General features: G+C 41.6%; 1 protein-coding gene across 1 annotated transcript; it reads left to right on the plus strand.

Moving 5' to 3' along the window:
* The first annotated feature begins 1,062 nt into the window (after positions 1 to 1,062).
* LOC134965535 (nicotinamide N-methyltransferase-like) lies at positions 1,063 to 8,140 on the plus strand. Its single transcript, XM_063941916.1, has 2 exons — positions 1,063 to 1,137; positions 7,562 to 8,140. The coding sequence occupies exon 2, from the start codon at positions 7,617 to 7,619 to the stop codon at positions 7,989 to 7,991; it is 375 nt and encodes a 124-aa protein (XP_063797986.1). The 5' UTR covers positions 1,063 to 1,137; positions 7,562 to 7,616; the 3' UTR covers positions 7,992 to 8,140.
* The last annotated feature ends 12,505 nt before the right edge of the window (positions 8,141 to 20,645 follow it).

A 20,645-nucleotide genomic window follows, 5' to 3' on the forward strand; every position in this document is an offset into this window, starting at 1 on the left:
ATGTTTTACTAGAAATATAAGTTGATAAATTGACCCTTAGAGTTTAATGTAGCTGATTCAAATTTTTAATTGTCACTCGATGATGGGGTCCTCAATTTGCTTAATGGGTCCAGTGTTGGTGCTACCTGAAACTCATCAGACATCATACAGTAGGTCTGATCTGCCGGCATCTCTGCCCTGTCCATAGGAGTGGGCACGTGGCTAAATTTTGCATTTGGGGGTGCTGCCATGTGGCCGCTGATGAGCAACAAATTCATACAATATCTCATACATAAACCCTACTCTGGCACTAGATCAGAGCTGAAGTGTCAGGCATAAGTTTATGTCTCCAGCATTACTATTCCTAGCTCCTGATTACTTCTTTATATACTTACCCAGCTTGATTTCTGACTTTGCTCCAATCTGTAACTCTGATACTGTGCTGGAAGCTCCTCTGGTGCTTGTTTATATAATGCTGATTCTGACCCAAGGCTTGTCTGACTATTCTGCTGTTAAGATTCCGGTTACCAGTCCGTCACAAAAGGTACTCATTCAGAGGGCAGTGACTTGCATGTTGAAGCCAAAATCAACTTGGGAGATTCCCTGGCAAAGAAATCCAACACTTTAGACTCTATGCCTCAGTCCTGTGTGGCACCAAATGTAGTAATCATCCATGATTATGGATAAAAATTATAACCTGAATTTGTAACAGTAATAAGTACATTAAGCAGAAGAAAACATAACATTTCAGTTTCTTCTATCCCCCTGATTATCCCCTTTCCAGCACTTCATATTTATATTTTCTCTTGATTATATTTTTCGTTAAATGTCAATTGAAACCATTTAAATAATAAAGTTTATGAATCTGTTAATGTTATATTTGTACACTGATGAATACATTTGTTTCACTGATATTACTCTAAATATCTTATTTTTGCATTTATTTACGACTTATTTCAAAGGAGATACCTTGATTGATTTTTCTGTTGGACCCAACATTTTCCAGCTGTTGTCAATCTGTGAAGATTTTAAAGAATTTATTGTTCTAGAAGCACATCTTTCCTGTAGTAAGGAACTGGAGAAATGGGTGAATAACGAAAAAGATGCTTTCAACTGGTCTCATCTCCCCGAGAGTTTTCCTAAACTGGGAATTGACAGGTAAGTGAACGCTCTGTGATCAAAGCACATGTTGCTGTGGAAACATTGTTTGTGTGTGTGTGTGTGTGTGTGTGTGTGTGTGTGTGTGTGTGTGTGTGTGTGTAATAGTAAATGCAATTAAAAATACAAATTTTGCAATAAAAAATATTACAACTATCTCAGATTTATTGTGATACTACAGTGATGAAATAAAAAGATTCTTGAACATCTGCAAAAAAAAAGTTTTTGCAAACATTGAATTACTCTTCCATTAAGTTGCTCTTCCACTTCCTGTAATTCAACGGGTGAGTTGATCAAAGTTAAGGCCTTTCTACTCATATATGGCAGAGGTCCATTATTTAAGCCCATTATCTCAAAACAAAGGGGGTCATTCCAAGTTGATCGCTCGCTAGCTACTTTTAGCAGCCGTGCAAATGCATAGTCACCGCCCACGGGGAAGTGTATTTTCGCTTTGCAAGTGTGTGAATGCATATGCAGCCGAGCGGGATGAAAACGTTTTTTGCAGTTTCTGAGTAGCTCTGGACTTACTCAGCCCTTGCGATGCAGTTGCCAGGAAAAAACTAAATTTTCCTAAGAGACCCACTGGTGGTGATACAGATCAGTCAGCAAAAACTTTTGACATCTGGTCTGGACTGAAGGAACTGTCTACAGTTAAGGGGGTACACACATAGTGAAGTGTTGTGTGTTTAAATTCTAAGCAATCTGACTAGATTGCTTAGAAAAGAAGCACACATCGCTCCGTAAGTATGCCTCATAGCGAAAGCGATGTGCGGCCCCGTGTTTCACTATCGCCTGTTCTAGATTGGCATGCATGCAGGCACAATTTAATTAGATTGCTCACTTCACTGCTGGGTGAAGTGAGCGTCCCCCCACCCCCTCCTCACTCAGTACACATCACGCTGTGTGCTAATTGGAGGGAGAGATGTGTGCTGAGCGTTCTGTGCTAGATCGCTCAGCACACATCAGTACGTGTGTACCCCCCTTTAGTGACATGTCTAACATGACTGCATATGATATGGCCACTATTCAAAGAATGTTTGGTGATTATTTTAGTGATGCAGATGTGTTCTTATAGTGTGTTGCTGCCATGAGTATGCATCGTGACATGCATGGTGTAGGATAGCGGGATCGTGTTTTAGCATGCACCTGTCATCCATTCACTATACACGGAAGATCAGCAGGGAACTAGCACAGCATGCTGCAATGTGTACACATTGCAATAGCAATAAGAAATGCAGCATACCGCAACAACACACTATAAGGACCCATCTGTAGCATCCAAATAGGCATGTCAGACAATCCGTTTCACTACTGGCAGGAAAAAAAGGCAATTTGGAGGCCCTTGCAAAAACTGTGTTGGTGAATTCCAGCGGGGACAAATTAATATTGTGTGAAAAAGAGGATGCACACACTGATGGGGGTGAGGAATCGGCTGATGATAAAGATGTAGAGGCAGTTTGTGTACGTAAACCATTGGTAGCTTGTTGTGTGAGGGTCCAAACAAACCAATCATTTCAGCCACAAGTATCAGTCCCTGTCCCTGAAGTGATTGGTTTGTTAAACTGTGCATGTCCTGTTTAAAATATACAACAAAAGGTTGGGTGGGAGGGTCCAAAGACAATTCCACCTTGCACCTCTTTTCTTTTCATTATGCGCTCTTTGGAGCATTGCTGACTGTCTTCTTGTGTAGATGATAAACATCTCCATAGTTTATGAAACTGCCACCCTGTCTGCCACTGCAGTACCATTCTGTTGCCTAGATGTGCCATGTTAGAAGCTTAAGTGCCACATGTTTGTGCCACCCACTGCTGTTGCTTACCTTAGTCATCCAGCTACCTCAATGCAACCTTTTGGCCTTAACTGTATGAAAACAATATTGTGAGCTGTGCGGTGGTTAAAATTGACTAGAAATTATTGGTAATTAATGTTATTGATGTTAATGACCCTATAGGAATAAAAACAGGACAAAATTATGTGATTTTAGCTGTTTTTATGATTTTTGAAAAAATAAATACAGATCCAAAACCCACAAGGGCGGTTTTGGTAAAACCAAATGCAGATTCAAAACATGAAGCAGATACAGAACCAAAACCAAAACCCATGACGGGGGCTAGTGCACATCCCTAATTTTAAGGATATTTCTTGCATAATGTACCCAGCCATTTAACATTTTCCTAAAGGCTTGAATTATACATTATCTAAGACTTCTAGGGGTTGTCCTACATTTTTATGAAGAAAAACAAAAAATACAAATACTGTATAAACTGGTATGCCACCTGACTCCTCCAACTTCCTCTATTCTGACCTTCTCTCACACATCTTTGATGACTACCATTCTACCTCTAAATTTTCCTCCTTGACTTCATCTTTCAGTCTCTAAATGGAATTACTTTACCCTCCCTCTCAAGCAGTCACACTCGCTCAGGGCTCTACTTAAAGTGATGAATTGAAAATCCATTTTTGGCATTAGCACTTTTTGCAACATACCATATTGCAATTTTTGCTGCAAAGTTGTTATTATTTTTATTATTATTTTTTTCATTATTACTTTTTTATAGTTATATAAGTTCTTTAATAGATATAGGTTGCGATGGAATCAGATTTCTATATATATGTTTTGTGTGAACAATGTTTTTAACATATAACAAATCTCAAATTGACCAATCGTGAAAGTTGATTAGATTGATTGATTGATTGATTGATTAAATTACTTATGTGGGCTATATAATAAGAAGACATTCGGAAATCCTATTCTATGCCTTTGATAAAGTTTCATGTTGTGGTGATGAAGAGTGTTAGGAGTTTCTTACTGCACACTATGCACACGCTGTGCTCAGGCAGCTACAAATCTCTTTCCATCCCAGAGCACATCAATTTTAGTCAAGCTCTCGACACAAAATTAGGGGCTGATTCAAAACTGGATGCTAATGCGATGTTTATGTAATTTATGATGGTATTTGATCTGGGCATGTCCAGATCTGGTCCTGTGACATTGGGGGACATGTACTAAGCAGTGATAAAAGTGGAGAAGTTAGCCAGTGGAGAAGTTTCCCATGGCAACCAATCAGCAATAGCATAACATTTATAATTTGCATACTATAAAATTATACAGAGCAGCTGATTGGTTGCCATGGGCAACTTCTCCACTGGATCACTTCTCCACTTTTATTACTGCTTATTCAGTGGCGGAACTAGCGAGCGGTGGGCCCAGGTGCGACAAAATGCTTCGGCCCACCCCCCCATCCCATCCAAGTCCACCCCCTCACACCTGGAGAGGATCTGGTGAGGGGGACCTGCTCAGGGCCAGAGAAATGGATACCTAGCAACAGTGCCGTAACTAGACATTTTAGCACTGTGTGCAAGAAACGGCATCGGAGCCCCACCCCTGCATGCAAAACAGGGGCAGTGGGCGCTGTATGCGCGCGCAAAAATAAATAGTGGCGTGGCTTCGTGGGGAAGGGGTGTGGCCACAAAATAATACCAATTCATAAAACGGTGCACAGTAGTCTCCATTATTCAAATTACGCCGCACAGTAGCACCACTACACCAGGTAGAGACCCTTTTACACCTTACAGCGGACAGATTCCTCTTTTTACACATTACGGCAGACAGCGTCCCCTTTTTACACATTACGGCAGACAGCGTCCCCCTTTTTACACATTACGGCAAACAGCGTGCACTTTTTACACATAACGGCAGACAGCGTCCCCTTTTTACACATAACGGCAGACAGCGTGCCCTTGTTCCACATAGCGGCAGACAGCGTACACTTTTTACACATAACGGCAGACAGCGTCCCCCTTTTTACATATTACGGCAGACAGCGTGCCCTTTTTACACATAACGGCAGACAGCGTGCCCTTGTTACACATAGCGGCAGACAGCGTACACTTTTTACACATAACGGCAGACAGCGTCCCCCTTTTTACACATTACGGCAGACAGCGTCCCCTCTTTACACATTACGGCAGACAGCGTGCCCTTGTTACACATTACGGCAGACAGTGTCCTCCTTTTTACACATTACAGCAGGCAGATTCCCCCTTTTTACACATTACGGCAGGCAGATTCCCCCTTTTTACTCATTGCGGCAAGCAGATTCCCCCTTTTTACACATTGCGGCAGGCAGATTCCCCATTTTTACACATTGCGGCAGGCAGATTCCCCATTCTTACACATTGCGGCAGGCAGATTCCCCCTTTTTACACATTGCGGCAGGCAGATTCCCCATTTTTACACATTGCAGCAGGCAGATTCCCCCTTTTTAAACATTGCGGCAGGCAGTCCCCCATTTTTACACATTGTGGCAGACAGTCCCCCTTTTTGAAGAAAGAAAGAAAGAAAGAAAGAAAGAAAGAAAGAAAGAAAGAAAGAAAGAAAGAAAGAAAGAAAGAAAGAAGAATTATACTTACCCTCTCCACTGGCTCAGGCTCCTCGGTGCAGCTTCACGATTCCCGGGCAGGAGAGAAGGAGGAGGAGGGAGGTGGAGGAGGGAGCCGCAGCAGCGCTGTGTTATTGGTGGAGGCGCTGCTGCTGCTGCCCCTCTGCTTCACTATAGGCTGTTCTCGGAAGACAGCCTATAATGAAGCAGAGGGAAAGCAGCAGCAGCGCCTCCACCAGTAACAAAGCGCTGCTGCGGCTCCCTCCTCCACCTCCCTCCTCCTCCTTACCCCCGTGGCCGCTGCAGTGCGCTCCTCTCCTCTCCGGGCGGCTGTGTGCTGCGGGCAGCGGTTGCCCGCAGCACACAGCGGCATGTAATGAGTCAGTTTGACTCATTACATGCTTTGGGCCCCTGGACAGAGGCGGGCCCCAATGCAACGCACTGGTTGCACTGGCGGTAGTTCCGCCTCTGTGCTTATTCCATGTCCCTTATTGGTCTCAGTGCCCAGGAAACCGCAGTATAAATGGCATGCTGCCGACATTTGGGGTGGTGACGGGTAGCATTCCAGAAACAGAAGCAATGATGGTACTGATGTATCAGCAATTATAAGCTGTTGGATGGAAATGATGTGACTGCAGTGGGAGTCCCTATGCTCAGGTTAGCTTCTGCACATTATAGCATATAAGTAGTAGACATCTAGAAAACCCGTGTTTCCTCCTCTGACTAAGAAGCCGCTGTAATACCCACAGGTATTACATTACAAGTATATGAAATACAAAAGGGGTTCTTTTTCCTAAATTGTTTTTTCACTACTATACAAGTATATATATATATATATATATATATATATATATATATATATGACAAAAACAATTGGTGGCACTCAGAAAGAAATATGCAGAGTCAGCGCTAGTATGGTCAAACGTTTCAGGGATTGCTCACTTCTATCAAGACACAATCAGCACCCTGGTACAAAGCAGATATATATACATGACCATACCAGCATTGACTCTGCATATTTCTTTCTGAGTGCCACTAATTATTTTGTCCTATATACTCATTGAGAGGTTAGGCACCGGATCTTCGTTATTGGACCTGTAAGCGTGAGTGCCAGACATTTGTGTGTGATTTTATATATATATATATATATATACATACATATATATATATATACACACACACACACACACACACACACACACACACACAGGTTGAGTATCCCATATCGAAAATGTTTGGGACCAGAAGTATTTTGGATTTTGGATTTTTCCGTATTTTGGAATAATTGCATACCATAATGAGATATCATGGCAATGGGACCCAAGCATAAGCTCAGAATACATTTATGTTTCATATACACCTTATACACACAGCCTGAAGGTCATTTTGCCCAATATGTTTAATAACTTAGTGCATTATACAAAGTTTGTGTACATCCATACATTTGATTTATGTTTCATATACATCTTATACACGCTGCCTGAAGGTTATTTTATTCAATATTTTGAATAATTTTGTGTATTAAACAAAGTTTGTGCACAATCAGAAAACAAAGGTTTCACTATCTCAGTCTCACTCAAAAAAATCCATATTTGGGAATATACTGTATTTGCAATTTGGTATAGCAATAGATAGCAATCGCAGCAGCAAGAACAACCGCCCTGAATGAGCCTCAGAGTCTCAATAATGATTGCGATGCAGTGCATCAGAAGGGTACTGTGAATGTACTGGGCATTCCTGGTCAGTCAGATCCGGAGTAAGGAGGGGGACACATGGGATACTGTACCCCACTCTTCCCTTTATCATATGGCCCCCCAACCGGAGCAAACTGACATCATTTGCTCTCCTTTCTGTGCAGCAGCAAAACCAGGCAGCCAGAATGCAGGCAGGACAGTGTGCAGTGCAGGCAGACAAATGTTCATCCATCTGAAAACTTAAGAAAATAAAGTACCAAATAGTGAATTTTATTAGAATCTCATTTATATAAGAAAAGCTGTACATTAGGTTAAAATGTCTGATAATTGTGCTTTTGCCTTTTTCAGGAAAAAGTGGCTGGAAAAAGAAGAAATTCTAAGAAAAAAAGTTAAATACATAAAAATGTTTAATCTTGACAAGAAACACCTCACAGATCCCTTTGAATTGGAGAAAGCCGACTGTCTTCTAAGTTTATACTTACTGCAAAATATTTGCAAAGATAAAGATTCTTTTTGCAAAATTCTTAAAACATGTTCTTCCTACATAAAAGTAGGCGGTTATCTAATATTAATTGGTACATTTAATGGAGAGTATTTTATAATTGGAGATCACAAATTCCACATCTTAAATTATGATGAGGAATTTTTAAGGAAGGCTGTGGCAGAAGCAGGATTTACCATTGACCATCTTCAGATATTTGAGAAGACAGCAGTCACTGACAGTATAAAATATGGCAATATGTACTGTCTTAGGGCTCTCAAAGAGAGGGAAGTATAGCCCAAAAAAAAAATCATGGGTTTAAGGTTACTTTATAATTGACAAAGTGAAAATCACGGGAGCAAAGAAATAACTGGAATAAAAAAAAATGTTTATTAAGATTACTAAAATTTGAATATGAACTTATAAATAATCAAATAGAAAATAAGGAATAGCTACATTGAAATTGCATTAATGATAGTGATATACAAGAGCTGACAATTTTAATTTTATTAGCTACAGTATACTGAGAAATGCAAGAACATTTTTTATAGTCTATAATTGATTTGTTAGGTAATTCGATTGTAAGCTCTATAAGTGAGAAATTAACATCATTTAAACTATAAGGTGCATTATGTTATAGTGTGAGTACCGAATCTTTGCTTATATTTTCAATGTCATTACATATATCCACTAAGTAATAAAATGCATAATTCACACCAAAAAATCAGATTAATTTGAAATGTTTACAAATAAAATATGTTACGCTAATTGGAGTCAAGTTGTTCTAGAGTCATTTGCTGTAAATGGCATATTCCAAATTTTGTTATTTTCCACTCAATTTGCAGAAAAATTGAGAGATCCTTCCAATACAAGATATTTATTATTTATTTTAATTAATATATTTAGTGGCGCTATACCCTACAGTGTTGTGCAGACTTTAAAACTTCCACTTAGGCCTGATAAAGGTCAGGTACACATCAGGACAATGTGTTCCTGGCTGACAGGCATGCTGATGGTCTCACATATTGTATTGGGCGGTACAAATACAGATGGGTCCTCTGTTATCTTGGCTTGCTGAGGCATTAGTCACGATCGGTTATACGCAGCATACCTAGTGATAGGGAGACTCGCCTAGTCGTAGGGAGGCGCACAGAGCGTTTGGCTTAACCTTTGAGTGTAATACCTGCGATCATCCTCCAGATGTCGCTTTTTCAAATCACCAATGCGCATGCGTGTGGTCTCCATTAAAATACAATACTGAACTACAGCGTAAGAACAACTTTACTGGTGCGTCTCATTATGCTACAATATGCTACAGTATGTCATACAGTCTATAACAGTATATACAGTACAGACACAAATAGTACAGCATATACAGATGCAAATGAACGTGTTACAGGAACAGTATGGTCTAGTGATGTTAGGGATATGTGAGCGTCCAAATCCAGTAGTATTAAGTATAATGGGGAGAGATAAAAGCTCCTCCCTAAGATCCTGGATGCCAAATCACTGTGCTTAGCATCTATGTATGGTATTTTGTATTTGAGTACTAAATAGCATGAACAGCTTGTAACATACAGCGGCAAGTGTTATCTTTCTAAGTATAATGGAGAGAGACAAAAGCTCCTCCCTAAGATCCTGGATGCCAAATCGCTGTGCTTAGCGTCTCTGTACAGTATTTTGTATTTGAGTACTAAATAGCACTAAGAATTTGTATTCTCAATCACTGGCAACAATAGCCAAACACTGCCGGGAAAGCATAGAATTCGTAAAAATAAAGGAGCTCTCAAATAGAGTTGCTTTTTGCTGGCGTGTTCAGAAAGTCATGCACGGATAAGATCTTCTCTGTGGAAAAGGGTCAGAAATAGCTAAAAATTAAAAAAAATTGTGTGGGGTCCCCCCCCCCTCCTAAGCATAACCATCCTCGGGCTCCTTGAGCCGGTCCTGGTAGTTTAAATACCAGGAAAAAATTTACTGGGGTCCCCCTGTATTTATACAACCAGCACCGGGTTCTTGGGCTGGCCCTGGTTACAAAAATACAGGGGACAAAAGACGTAGGGGTCCCGCGTATTTGTAAAACCAGCACCGGGCTTCACTAGCCGAGAAGATAATGCCACAGCCGGGGGACACATTTATGTAGGACCCTGCGGCCGTGGAATTACCCCCCCAACTAGTCACCCCTGGTTGGGGTTCCCTGGGGGGGTAGGGACCCCTTAAATCAAGGGGTCCCCCCTCCAGGCACCCAAGGGCCAGGGATGAAGCCCGAGGCTGTCCCCCCCATCCCTGGGTGGTGGATGGGGGGCTGATAGCCTTTTTGTGTGTAAAAAAAGAATATTGTCTTTTGTTTTAGAACTACAAGTCCCAGCAAGCCTCCCCCGCTTGCTGGTACTTGGAGAACCACAAGTACCAGCATGCGGGGAAATAACAGGCCCTCTGGTACCTATAGTTCTACAACAAAAGAAATACCCAAATAAAAACAAGACACACACACCTTGAAAGTATCATTTTATTCAAACACACTTACACACTCATACATACTTACCTACATCTCACGCCGAGAATCGTGTCCACTTCTCCATGTAGAATCCAAACATTTACCTGTAAATCCAAAATTCCAATATACTCACCTATTAACCAGTGATGATCGGTCCTCTTCTTTCCTGAAGTAATCCACAACCATGTCTAAAATAAAAAAACAAAAGTCTGAGCCATGCCACTAAAGGGGTTCCATGTTTACATATGAATCCCCTTTCCCCGAATGCCGGGACCCCCCATGACTCCTGTCACTGGAGATCCAAGCAGCCAATCAGGGAGTGCACGTCATGGCGCTCTCCTGCTTGGCTATGCGCTACTAGCCTGTCAATCAGGAGTAGCGCAGCGGCTAGAATGGAGCTTAGCGCAGCTCCATGCTAGCCTATGATGGGAACTTTGTGGTCTGTGGCTAACCACGGGGTTAATTGGGATCACTCTTGTGGGTGACCCCAATTTCCTTTGCGGTTAGCCGCAGACCGCAAAGTTCTTATCATATGATAGAATGGAGGAGCGCGATCCTCCATTCTAACCGCTGCACTACTCCTGATTGCCAGGCTAGTATCACACAGCCAAGCAGGAGAGTGCCATGACGTGCGCTCCCTGATTGGCTGCTGGGATCTCCAGTGACAGGAGTCACGGGGGGTCCCAGCATTTGGGGAAAGGGGTTCCATGTGTCCACATGGACCACATTAGCTGCGTGGAGCAGGATTTAAAAAATTTTTATCTACCCTTTGGATTACTACAGGACCGAAGAGGACTGAGCTTCCTGGGATGGCCCGTAAGTATAATTTTTTTCCTTACAGGTACCCCAGGGATTCTACTGGACAAGTGGATGTGTTTCTCGGTGTGGGATGTAGGTAAGTATGTATGATTGTGTATGTGCGTTTAAATAAAATTATACTTTCAAGGTGTGTGCTTTGTTTTTTATTTGGGTATTTTTGTGTGGTAGAACTACAGGTACCAGCAGGCCCGTTATGTCCCCACATGCTGGTTCTTGTGGTTCTCCAAATACCAGCTTGCAGGGGAGGCTTGTTGGAACTTGTAGTTCTACGACAAAAAACAATATTCTTTATTTTACACAAAGGCTATCAGCCCCCATCCATCACCGAGGGATGGGGGGGACAGCCTCGGGCTTCACCCCTGGTCCTTGGGTGCCTGGAGGGGGGAACCCCTTAATTTAAGGGATCCCCACTTCCGCAGGGTACCCCGGCCAGGGGTGACTAGTTGGGGGGGGGGGTAATGCCACGGCCACAGAGACCAGTATAAAAGTGTCCCCCGGCTGTTGCACTACCTCTCTGGCTAGTGGATCCCGGCACTGGTTTTAAAAATACGGTGTGTGTGTGTGTGTGTCTTGTTTTTGTTTGGGTATTTCATTTGTTGTAGAACTACAGGTACCAGCGGGCCTGTTATTTCCCAGCATGTTAGTACTTGTGGTTATCCAAGTACCAGCAAGCGGGGGAGGCTTGCTGGGACTTGTAGTTCTAAATCAAAAGACAATATTCTTTATTTACACACAAAATGACTATCAGTCCCCCATCCACCACCCAGGGATGGGGACACAGCCTCAGGCTTCACCCCTGGCCCTTGGGTGCCTGGAGGGGGGACCCCTTGATTTAAGGGGTCCCTAGTCCCCCAGGGTACCCCAACCAGGGGTGACTAGTTGGGGGAGTAATGCCACGGCTGCAGGGACCTACATAAATGTGTCCCCCGGCTGTGGCATTATCTTCTCAACTTGTGGAGCCCGGTGCTGGTTTAAAAAATATGGGAGACCCCTACGTCTTTTGTCCCCCGTATTTTTGGAACCAGGGCCAGCCCAAGAGCCCAGTGCTGGTTGTCTAAATACAGGGGGACCCCAGTAAATTTTTCCCTGGTATTTAAACTACCAGGACCGGCACAAGGAGCCCGAGGATGGTTATGCTTAGGAGGGTGTGCATACATCTTGCATGACATGCACTGAGTGAAGTCCCCAATCACAGCCCCCCCATACTGTTTGTAAGGTCTAACTCCCTGCAGGGCTGTCTTAATAGCAGTGTAGGCCCCTGGGCACAGCAATGCACTGGGCCCCTTACCCATCCTATCAGCGGCAGCTTTGATGTTCTGCGGGTGGTAGGGGGTATTCTATCTTCCACTCAGCATGTAGGACCTGGAGCAGTAATTTCTGCTAATTACTCCTTTACTGCACAGATGGGACTAAACTGTAGAAGGGGGCATTGGGCTGAATAAAGAAGCCCTAGTACATGACCCCGTTTAATACGTAGGGGAGGGGTGGATAGTGGAGTGGGCTTAATATTTATCAATTTCCGGTGAGAGGGCAGCTTGCTTGACTGCAGATATCTCAAGTTCCTGAAAATGTATTTCTTAGCTTTGAATGGGATAAATAAAAACTAACCAGTACCACCTTTCAGAAAGTTCTGGGGACTTGGGGATCAGAGTTCAGGAGCCAGAGCAATTCACCAACGAAAATCTGAAACTGCATATTAGGCGTGTGGAGCTGGAGTAGTAACCAGCTGCTTGAAGGCTAATATCCCTTGTTCTGGGCATAGTAGAGACAAGCTGTCAGTATCTACCAAAAAGGGGAGAGTCCCAGCTTTAGGATTATATCCTCAAAAACTGTAAGTCAGACAGAACCTAAGATATCTGGTTGGGAAGAGCAATTAACACTGCTTTCAAGTCGGATATCTCCGGTACCCCAGGGACGATTTTAAAAAATCTGGTACCCCTTATACTCCTGGGGCCCTTGGGCAAGAGCCAATTGAGCTCATATGAAAAGACGGCCCTGACTCCGTGTTACTGTCAAAGAAAAAGAAGAAGCAAAACAACCTGTGCAAAAACACTCACTTATACAATAATTAAGTTGTGCTTATACTTATCTATCTTTGTGCGGCCATTGATCCTTCGCTTTTATGCAGCCATAGTCCCCGGTTCCTCCAGTGGCAGCAGTTGTAATGGCAGCAGTCTCCGTCCCCTTCTGTCCTCTCCTCTGATGACTGCAGCTGTCGACTTCCTCGTCCCCTTGTGCATCTCAGTAGAGGGTTCTGACCCCACAGGCTGGTTGTGGTGAAAACAATATGCAGCAGCGTCCCTGGAGGTACCTGGAGGTACCTAATACACACACAAAAAAAACCACAAAAACAAAACAGGCACCCTACACACCCAAAATCTCTGCCCCTCACACACACTCAAAACTAAGCCCCTTGATCCCACATTAGTCCCAACCCCTCACATACGTAGTAATCTCAGCCCCTCACTCACTCACACACTAATCTCAGCCCTTCACCCACACACAATTTTCAGCCCCTCAGTCCCACACTGCTCTCTGCCTCACTCACTTAATTAAATCCCCTTGATATCCTTTTTACACTGAGTGTGGCAGCAGCAACTGTTACACTTGCTGTGCTCTGCTCTGACCCCCCTCTCTGTCGCCGCTCTCACCGGCTCCCTATCCCACAATCCGGCACCCATACCTCTGGCCCGATCCAGACCCCTTCTCACGGCAGCTCCTCACCTCCTCTCACACGCTCACACGCTCTCACGCGCCTCACCTCCACCTGACCCCCACTCTGTGTCACTTCCAGTTGCGGTTCACGTCCTGCACAGTGACTCCGCCTTCTGCACAGCGTCTCCCATTGAACCTAATGGTGGTGTCTAAGGATGCAATAATCGGTATTACTGTCTCCTATTCAGAATAGGCCCCATGTTTTCAATTCTTCATGGAGGTTCTACATGAATTACAGCATTATGGTATTCCTCTGTACAGTACCTCCATGTCTGCTGTTTTCTAATATCAATCATGCAATCATGAACAAAAGCAACACAACAAAATGTGCTATTGGGTGATCATACTACTTATTCCTCAAGTAATCCTTCTGAATAATTTCTCCAATATGGGTAGGAATAAACACCATTCAGTGTTCGATCAGTTGTTTTCTTCCCTTAAGTTCGCACCTCTAAACTGATATCCTCGTAATGGGGGATGTACATCAAAAGGTTTCTTTCAATCTTCATATATCACTTCATACACCCACTTTCAGAGATCACCCTCTCCCTCAGTAGAGACGCTCACCTTAGGTAAGTACCCTATGTGCCTTGAAAGGTTTCTTTCTCTGTATCACACCTCAGACCGTCTCCCATTGAACCTAATGGTGGTGTCTAAGGATGCAATAATCGGTATTACTGTCTCCTATTCAGAATAGGCCCCATGTTTTCAATTCTTCATGGAGGTTCTACATGAATTACAGCATTATGGTATTCCTCTGCACAGTATCTCCATGTCTGCTGTTTTCTAATATCAATTATGCAATCATGAACAAAAGCTACACAACAAAAACATTAGAGTAGTCCACAAGTGCTATTGGGTGATCATACTACTGATTTTATACCCAGTCGGCTTTTATATCCACTGATCCATTACCATAACCTCCTAAACCAATCAGAATCCTTGAGCTTCAAACCTCATTAAACAGATTTCTCACCCATACATCTTAGGCAGCCAAATACATATATATATATATATATATATATATATATATATACAATGTCCGTATGATCCGACTCTCCTTTAAATGGTAATACTGCACCGGGTGCTTCCGTATTGAATGAGTACTGTATACAGCAGCCGCGGCACTCCTGGTGTCTGCTTCAATGAAAACTCTTAGTCAGGCAGATGTAAGATGACAACGTTTCAATGACTTTTATTTAGTCATTTTCCTCAAGTCATTGAAACGTTGTCATCTTACATCTGCCTGACTAAGAGTTTTCATTGAAGCAGACACCAGGGCCTATATTTACTAATATTCGTGTTTGAGTCGGTTTGTATAGTGTTTAAACTCGTCTTGTATCGGGTGCATTTTAATGCAACTTTTTGAAACTATATATACGCAAAGTTACGAAGCAGTCGGCTTTATGGTTTTCGTGTTTTCCGATGTCGATGCCAGTCGTTTTTTTTTGGCACATTTACGGCCGTCATTGTCGTTTGCATACGTGTTTTTGTTGTTTTTGCTGGTTTATTTTCTACGTTAAACGCGGCAGGTTTTTTTTTAAACCCCGGCCGCATTTTCATTTTTAGTCTCGTTTTTCATCCCCGTTCGTGATTGGTTGTGTTTCAGATGTAGGAGTGTCTGTGCGCAACCATATAAATACGCCCCAAACCGTCCGCACCTCATGGGTTTAGTTAGTGGTGAGGAGGGAGGTTGTGCTGTGGAGGTAGGTGAGTTTTTGGTTTGGTGAGGAGTGTTGTTTGCAATTTCTGAGTGTAGTATTGTGTTTGAAAGTAGTCTTGTCATTCTTGTAGTCTTGTTTTTTGTGGTTTTTGTCTAATTTTTTGTCCAAGTATTTTTTAATTATAGTCCCTTGTCACTGTGTGTGTGTGTGTGTGTGTGTGTGTGTGTGTGTGTGTGTGTGTGTGTGTGTGATTTGTGCAGTGGTAGTGGAGGAGTGTGTTGTTTGTCATTTTTTTTCTGTGTTAAGTGTTTAGACACACAATTATGTGTGACTCAGAGGTGGGTGAGGTGGAGGGTGTGAGTGAGGGGGAGGAGGTCGGTCAGGTGGAGGAGGTGAGTGTGAGTGAGGTTAGTGAGGTGGAGGAGGTGGGTGAGGTTGCTGCAGCAGCCTCAAGTGACAGTGATAGTGACAGTCAGAGTGCTCCGCAGCCACGCACCACTACTAAGACTGGGCGGAATGTAAAGTTTAGTTATGCAGAAAATGTGGCATTGGTGCGGGAGCTGATGAAGTATCAGCGGCAGCTATTTGGGCCTGAGTCCGCCAAGGTGCCAACACGGAAGAAGACGGTGTTGTGGGCGAAAGTTGCTGCTGCTGTAAATAGTGAGGGGGTGGTCAAGTGTGCGGAGGACACGTGCAGCAAACGGTACTATGACATAAAGCGACGTGTCAAGTCCAAAATGGCCAAGGAGGCGAAGTCGGCTCGAAAAACCGGTGGTGGGACCAGGAAGAATGGTGAGCATGTGTATTTGCATTAACATTCTATGACCTTATTTTATTTTTTATTTTTTTTTCAAATGTGTGTCATGTGACGTTGCATATTACTCCCATCTTCAAGTGTGTGTCAGCAAATACATTGTTTTTGGTAATGTTTTCTACAAAAGTCAATGTAACATCTTACTTTATTGTATGTCATGTGTTTTTTTTCAGTATATTTTCCATGTGTAGTTTGGACTTGGTGTGTCATTGAATTGTCCAGCAATAATGTTTTCCTTTTGCACATTTTTAAGTTTTTAATTTGGACTATGTTTTATATTTAGGTTATCCATATGCAATGTTGCAAAAACAGTGGGTGTCATGTTAGAGGCTGGAGTAGTGGAAAGTGGTTTGGAAACCACTTACATGTGTAATGTCATTATTACTGAATGTAATAATTTTTTTAAAAAAAGCCACTATTTGTTTGTTCAGTTTGAGTCTGTATTTGTACCCTGACACAACACTGCAGTCTAATTTTTTTTTTTTTTGGGGGGGGGGATTTTGTTTTTGTTTGGCTCATATAGTGGTAATGTGTGTTTGGAGTGCCACATCACAGAGCTATTTCTATATAGCATCTGTAAACTTTTTCCTTTCATTACAAAATGAAGATCTGTGTGTTTTTGGTTGTTAGTGTATGTATTTTTACTTGTGTCCTATGTCTGTGTCCTGTACATGTTTTCCTGTGTTGCACTTTACATAGTGCATATGGCTATTGGACAATGTTTATTGTTTTATGTAGTGGTTTTTTGGTTTACGGTCCTTATGTTTTTTTTAAATAAAAAACAAGCGTTTTTTCAATAATTAATGTTTATAAGCATAATGGGTGGATGTATCAACAATAGCATGAATACATGGTTTTTATTTTGGTTTTACAGTGTTGGAAAAAAACAGTACTGGTCGTCCTACAGTAACTCCCATGACATCTGATGATGATGATGCTGCGGAAGCAGGTAAAGTGTCCATTGTAGTATAGGGTATATTTGTAAAGGAATGGCCATAACAAAATTTAACTTTCAATACTAGGTCCATCAAAAGAAGTCTGGAGCAGCAGAAGTCGGACTTCTGAAACACACCAACAAAAAAAACATGTCGCACCAAAGAAAGCTAGGTCTGATGTCCAGGGCCAACCACAGCAGGCTACCCCGCCACGAAGATTATCGACAGTATGTTCGGTCCCCCCACTCCAAATTTTGGACACACCTCCAAGACGTGAACCACACTCCCCTCATCTTGATTGTGAGTATCAAACTGAAATAAATTTAATAAATTTCAGATCGTAATAAAACTTTTACTTAAACGCATTAAGTCAAAACACATCAAAATATGATATACTTCCTGAAGTCAGTAAAACATGAAATGGAATCCTAGCAAAATAGCCTTGTCCACATCCTGTAAAGATATGTATGTCCACTTCAGCCATACAGTACACATTGTGTGTAAGATGCTGCAACAGAAACTCATGTGTAATTTTGGAAAATAGTAAGAGTGTTTAACAAATTTTCATATGTGTGTTTGACCTAACATTGCCAAATACATATAAAAACATGACTATATTTGTTTTTGAAAAACTATAAGGTAACACATTATGGATTACAATGTGTTTTTATGGTGGAGTATGTCTGATCTACAATAAAACTAATGTGTTTGCTTTCACAATGAAGTAACCAGACACATTTGCCACAAACAGGCATATGTATGTATTTAAGTTATGAGTGATGATGTTGCTAGGCAGGATATCTGAAAGCACCAGTCAATGACATGTGTTCCATGTTTAGTGCTTTGTTATAATTTATCAAACATATGGATAACTAACGGATATTTTTTAAAAATTACAGCTTCTAGTCCTGGTAACAGCATCCCTCCGCAACAACAGCATCACAGTGACATGGATGAGACAATCATGTTAGAAATGCAGCCATTAAGCCAAGGAATCAGCCCCCCAGCACCTGTGAGTACACAACCACAGCAAAGCACACCACCACCACAACACAGCCCAACAACACCAGTAACACAAGGCCCTGATCACGTGTTTTGGAACATTTGGCCTAGACAGCAGGCCACTAATGAAGATTGCCTGCGTAGGCAGACACAAATGCTTGCAAGCCTACCATGTCACCTCAGAAGATAAACCAGAAATATGAGTAGACAAAATGAACAAACCACGAGAATTGGCAATACCATGGAACTCATGCGTGCAGACATTACACAGGTCATGGGCAACTTACAGTGCATAATGGAAGAACAGCACAGACTAATGGAAGAACAGCACAGACAACAGCAAAGCTATATGAAAATTTTTCAAAACGATCAAAAGAAAAATGAAACTTTATTCCGAATTGTAGACAATCAAAATGCTGCTACACGTGAACTCAATGCCACCCTCACTTACCTCAATGAAACACTCAGATCCATGCACCAACAGCAAACAAGCAGCAGTTCTGGTACGACTACTCCAAATATCACGCCAGTGTCATCACCACCATGACGCTCCACCAGAGCATGACAACATGACAGTAGTAAAGGCAAAGGGCAGGACAAGCAGCCACCCAAAAAAAATTAACAAATAAACCTCACATTTTTAATTTCAGAGAAGTAAATCAAAATACTTAGCAAGTGTATGTTTGTCAAAATAGATATAACACTTAGCTCCTTGACAATTTGTACAACATCATTAATTATAAGTGGTACAAACAACAACAGGAAATTTGTACGCACATTTATTCTTTACCATCTTTGATTTTTTTTGGAGGAGGGAAATGTTGTTTGAGCTGCACATAGATGTTAGCAGGAAGTAACCAGACCACTTTATTTTTTGTAATCATTACTCTTTCTAGATTCCAATCATTCTCAGATCCTGCAGACACAATAATTGGCAGCCAGGCAGAATGTCTTTAGCAGGAAGTAAACAGACCACTTGATTTTTTTCTAATCATTACTCTTTCTAGATTCCAATCAGTCTCATATCCTGCAGACACAATAATTGGCAGCCAGGCATAATCATCCATGACCAATGCAACTTACAATGTGAATTAAAACTAGTTTACATTTCTTCTGTAGACGACTTTACAAGAAAAACACAATAGAGTTGTGTAAAAGTGTCCTAATATGTTTGTGTAAATTTTTAAATTTTAATAACCAAAATAATGACATTATTGTTGTGGCATATTTGTGTGTGTAAAAAATTAGTAATCATATTTAAAAACCTGAGGCACAACCCACAAAATGAAAAATATTTTAACTTTTAACACTAATGTGTGTAATAATGGATATATGTTGGAAAATGTGTATTGACTTTTAAAACTCCAAATTTACTCCAGCAAACATAAGGCAATAAATTATTTTGGATGAGACACGTTTGTGTCCTTTTTATAGGCATGATAAGTCAGGTGTGAATGATTTGTAAGTGTCAACACATGTAAACACGGCTGAAAAAAGCAGGTCTATTTTTTTGCAGATTTTTTTTATGATTCGCAAAATAATATGACCGGAATTGAGCACTCACAGACTAACACCCAAATACGAATGAATAGTGAATACCCGTGTTGTATGAAATAACAGCCGCGTTTGACCGATGGTCTATTCATTTGTATTTCGGAACTTTGTCATTCAAACCATTACGAATAGTCCAAACACTGCCGAGATTTGTGCTTAGTGAATTCCCATGTTGGGACTTAGAAAAAAAAACACAAATCGGACAAACTCGATTTTTTAGTAAATATTGGCCCAGGAGTGCCGCTGCTGCTGTATACATTATATATATATATATATATATATATATATATATATCCTCCTCCTTAATATATATAAATATTAAAAAATATCCAAATTTTATAAATAAATTTAATTTTATACATAAATTGGTTGATCCCATTTCCTGTACTGGAATGCCGGAATATAAAGTCCATCATAAAGTCCTTCCATAAGGTCATAATCCGGTCCTGGATTATTTCTCCATAATTTATCTATGGTACCGGCCCCCGTATGGCCAGTGACTTCCGGTCATTCACCTCGTGATGCATCCTGTTCCACCCAGCTTTATTGTTCCTGCGGACTTGTATAGCGTTGCCATGGCTCCTAATGTCCACAATGTAAGCTCCAACTGCCACGACCTCGATCGTAAGTAGCAGTGACACATTTCCTGTTTTGTGGAATGCAAATAGGAAGTGATGTTGGAACGCATCGGCTTTTTTCATTCTCGGTGCTCATACCATACACAGATTCGAATACAGAGTATGGAGTAAAGAAAAACACAACTTATTAGGCACCAACATCAAAATACCTTACCCCTTTTTCCCTAATACAGTACCCAAAATCCACACTGTACATCTCATAATAATGAAGACTTAGTTCATGTACTAAGGACCCATAGAGATGCTATTAATTCCAATATACGAATCAGCTGGATATACAAAATGGTTATTATCACATCTTATACCTTCATCATTT

This window comes from Pseudophryne corroboree, chromosome 10, assembly GCF_028390025.1.
Source record: "Pseudophryne corroboree isolate aPseCor3 chromosome 10, aPseCor3.hap2, whole genome shotgun sequence".
Classification (NCBI taxonomy): Eukaryota; Metazoa; Chordata; class Amphibia; order Anura; family Myobatrachidae; genus Pseudophryne; species Pseudophryne corroboree.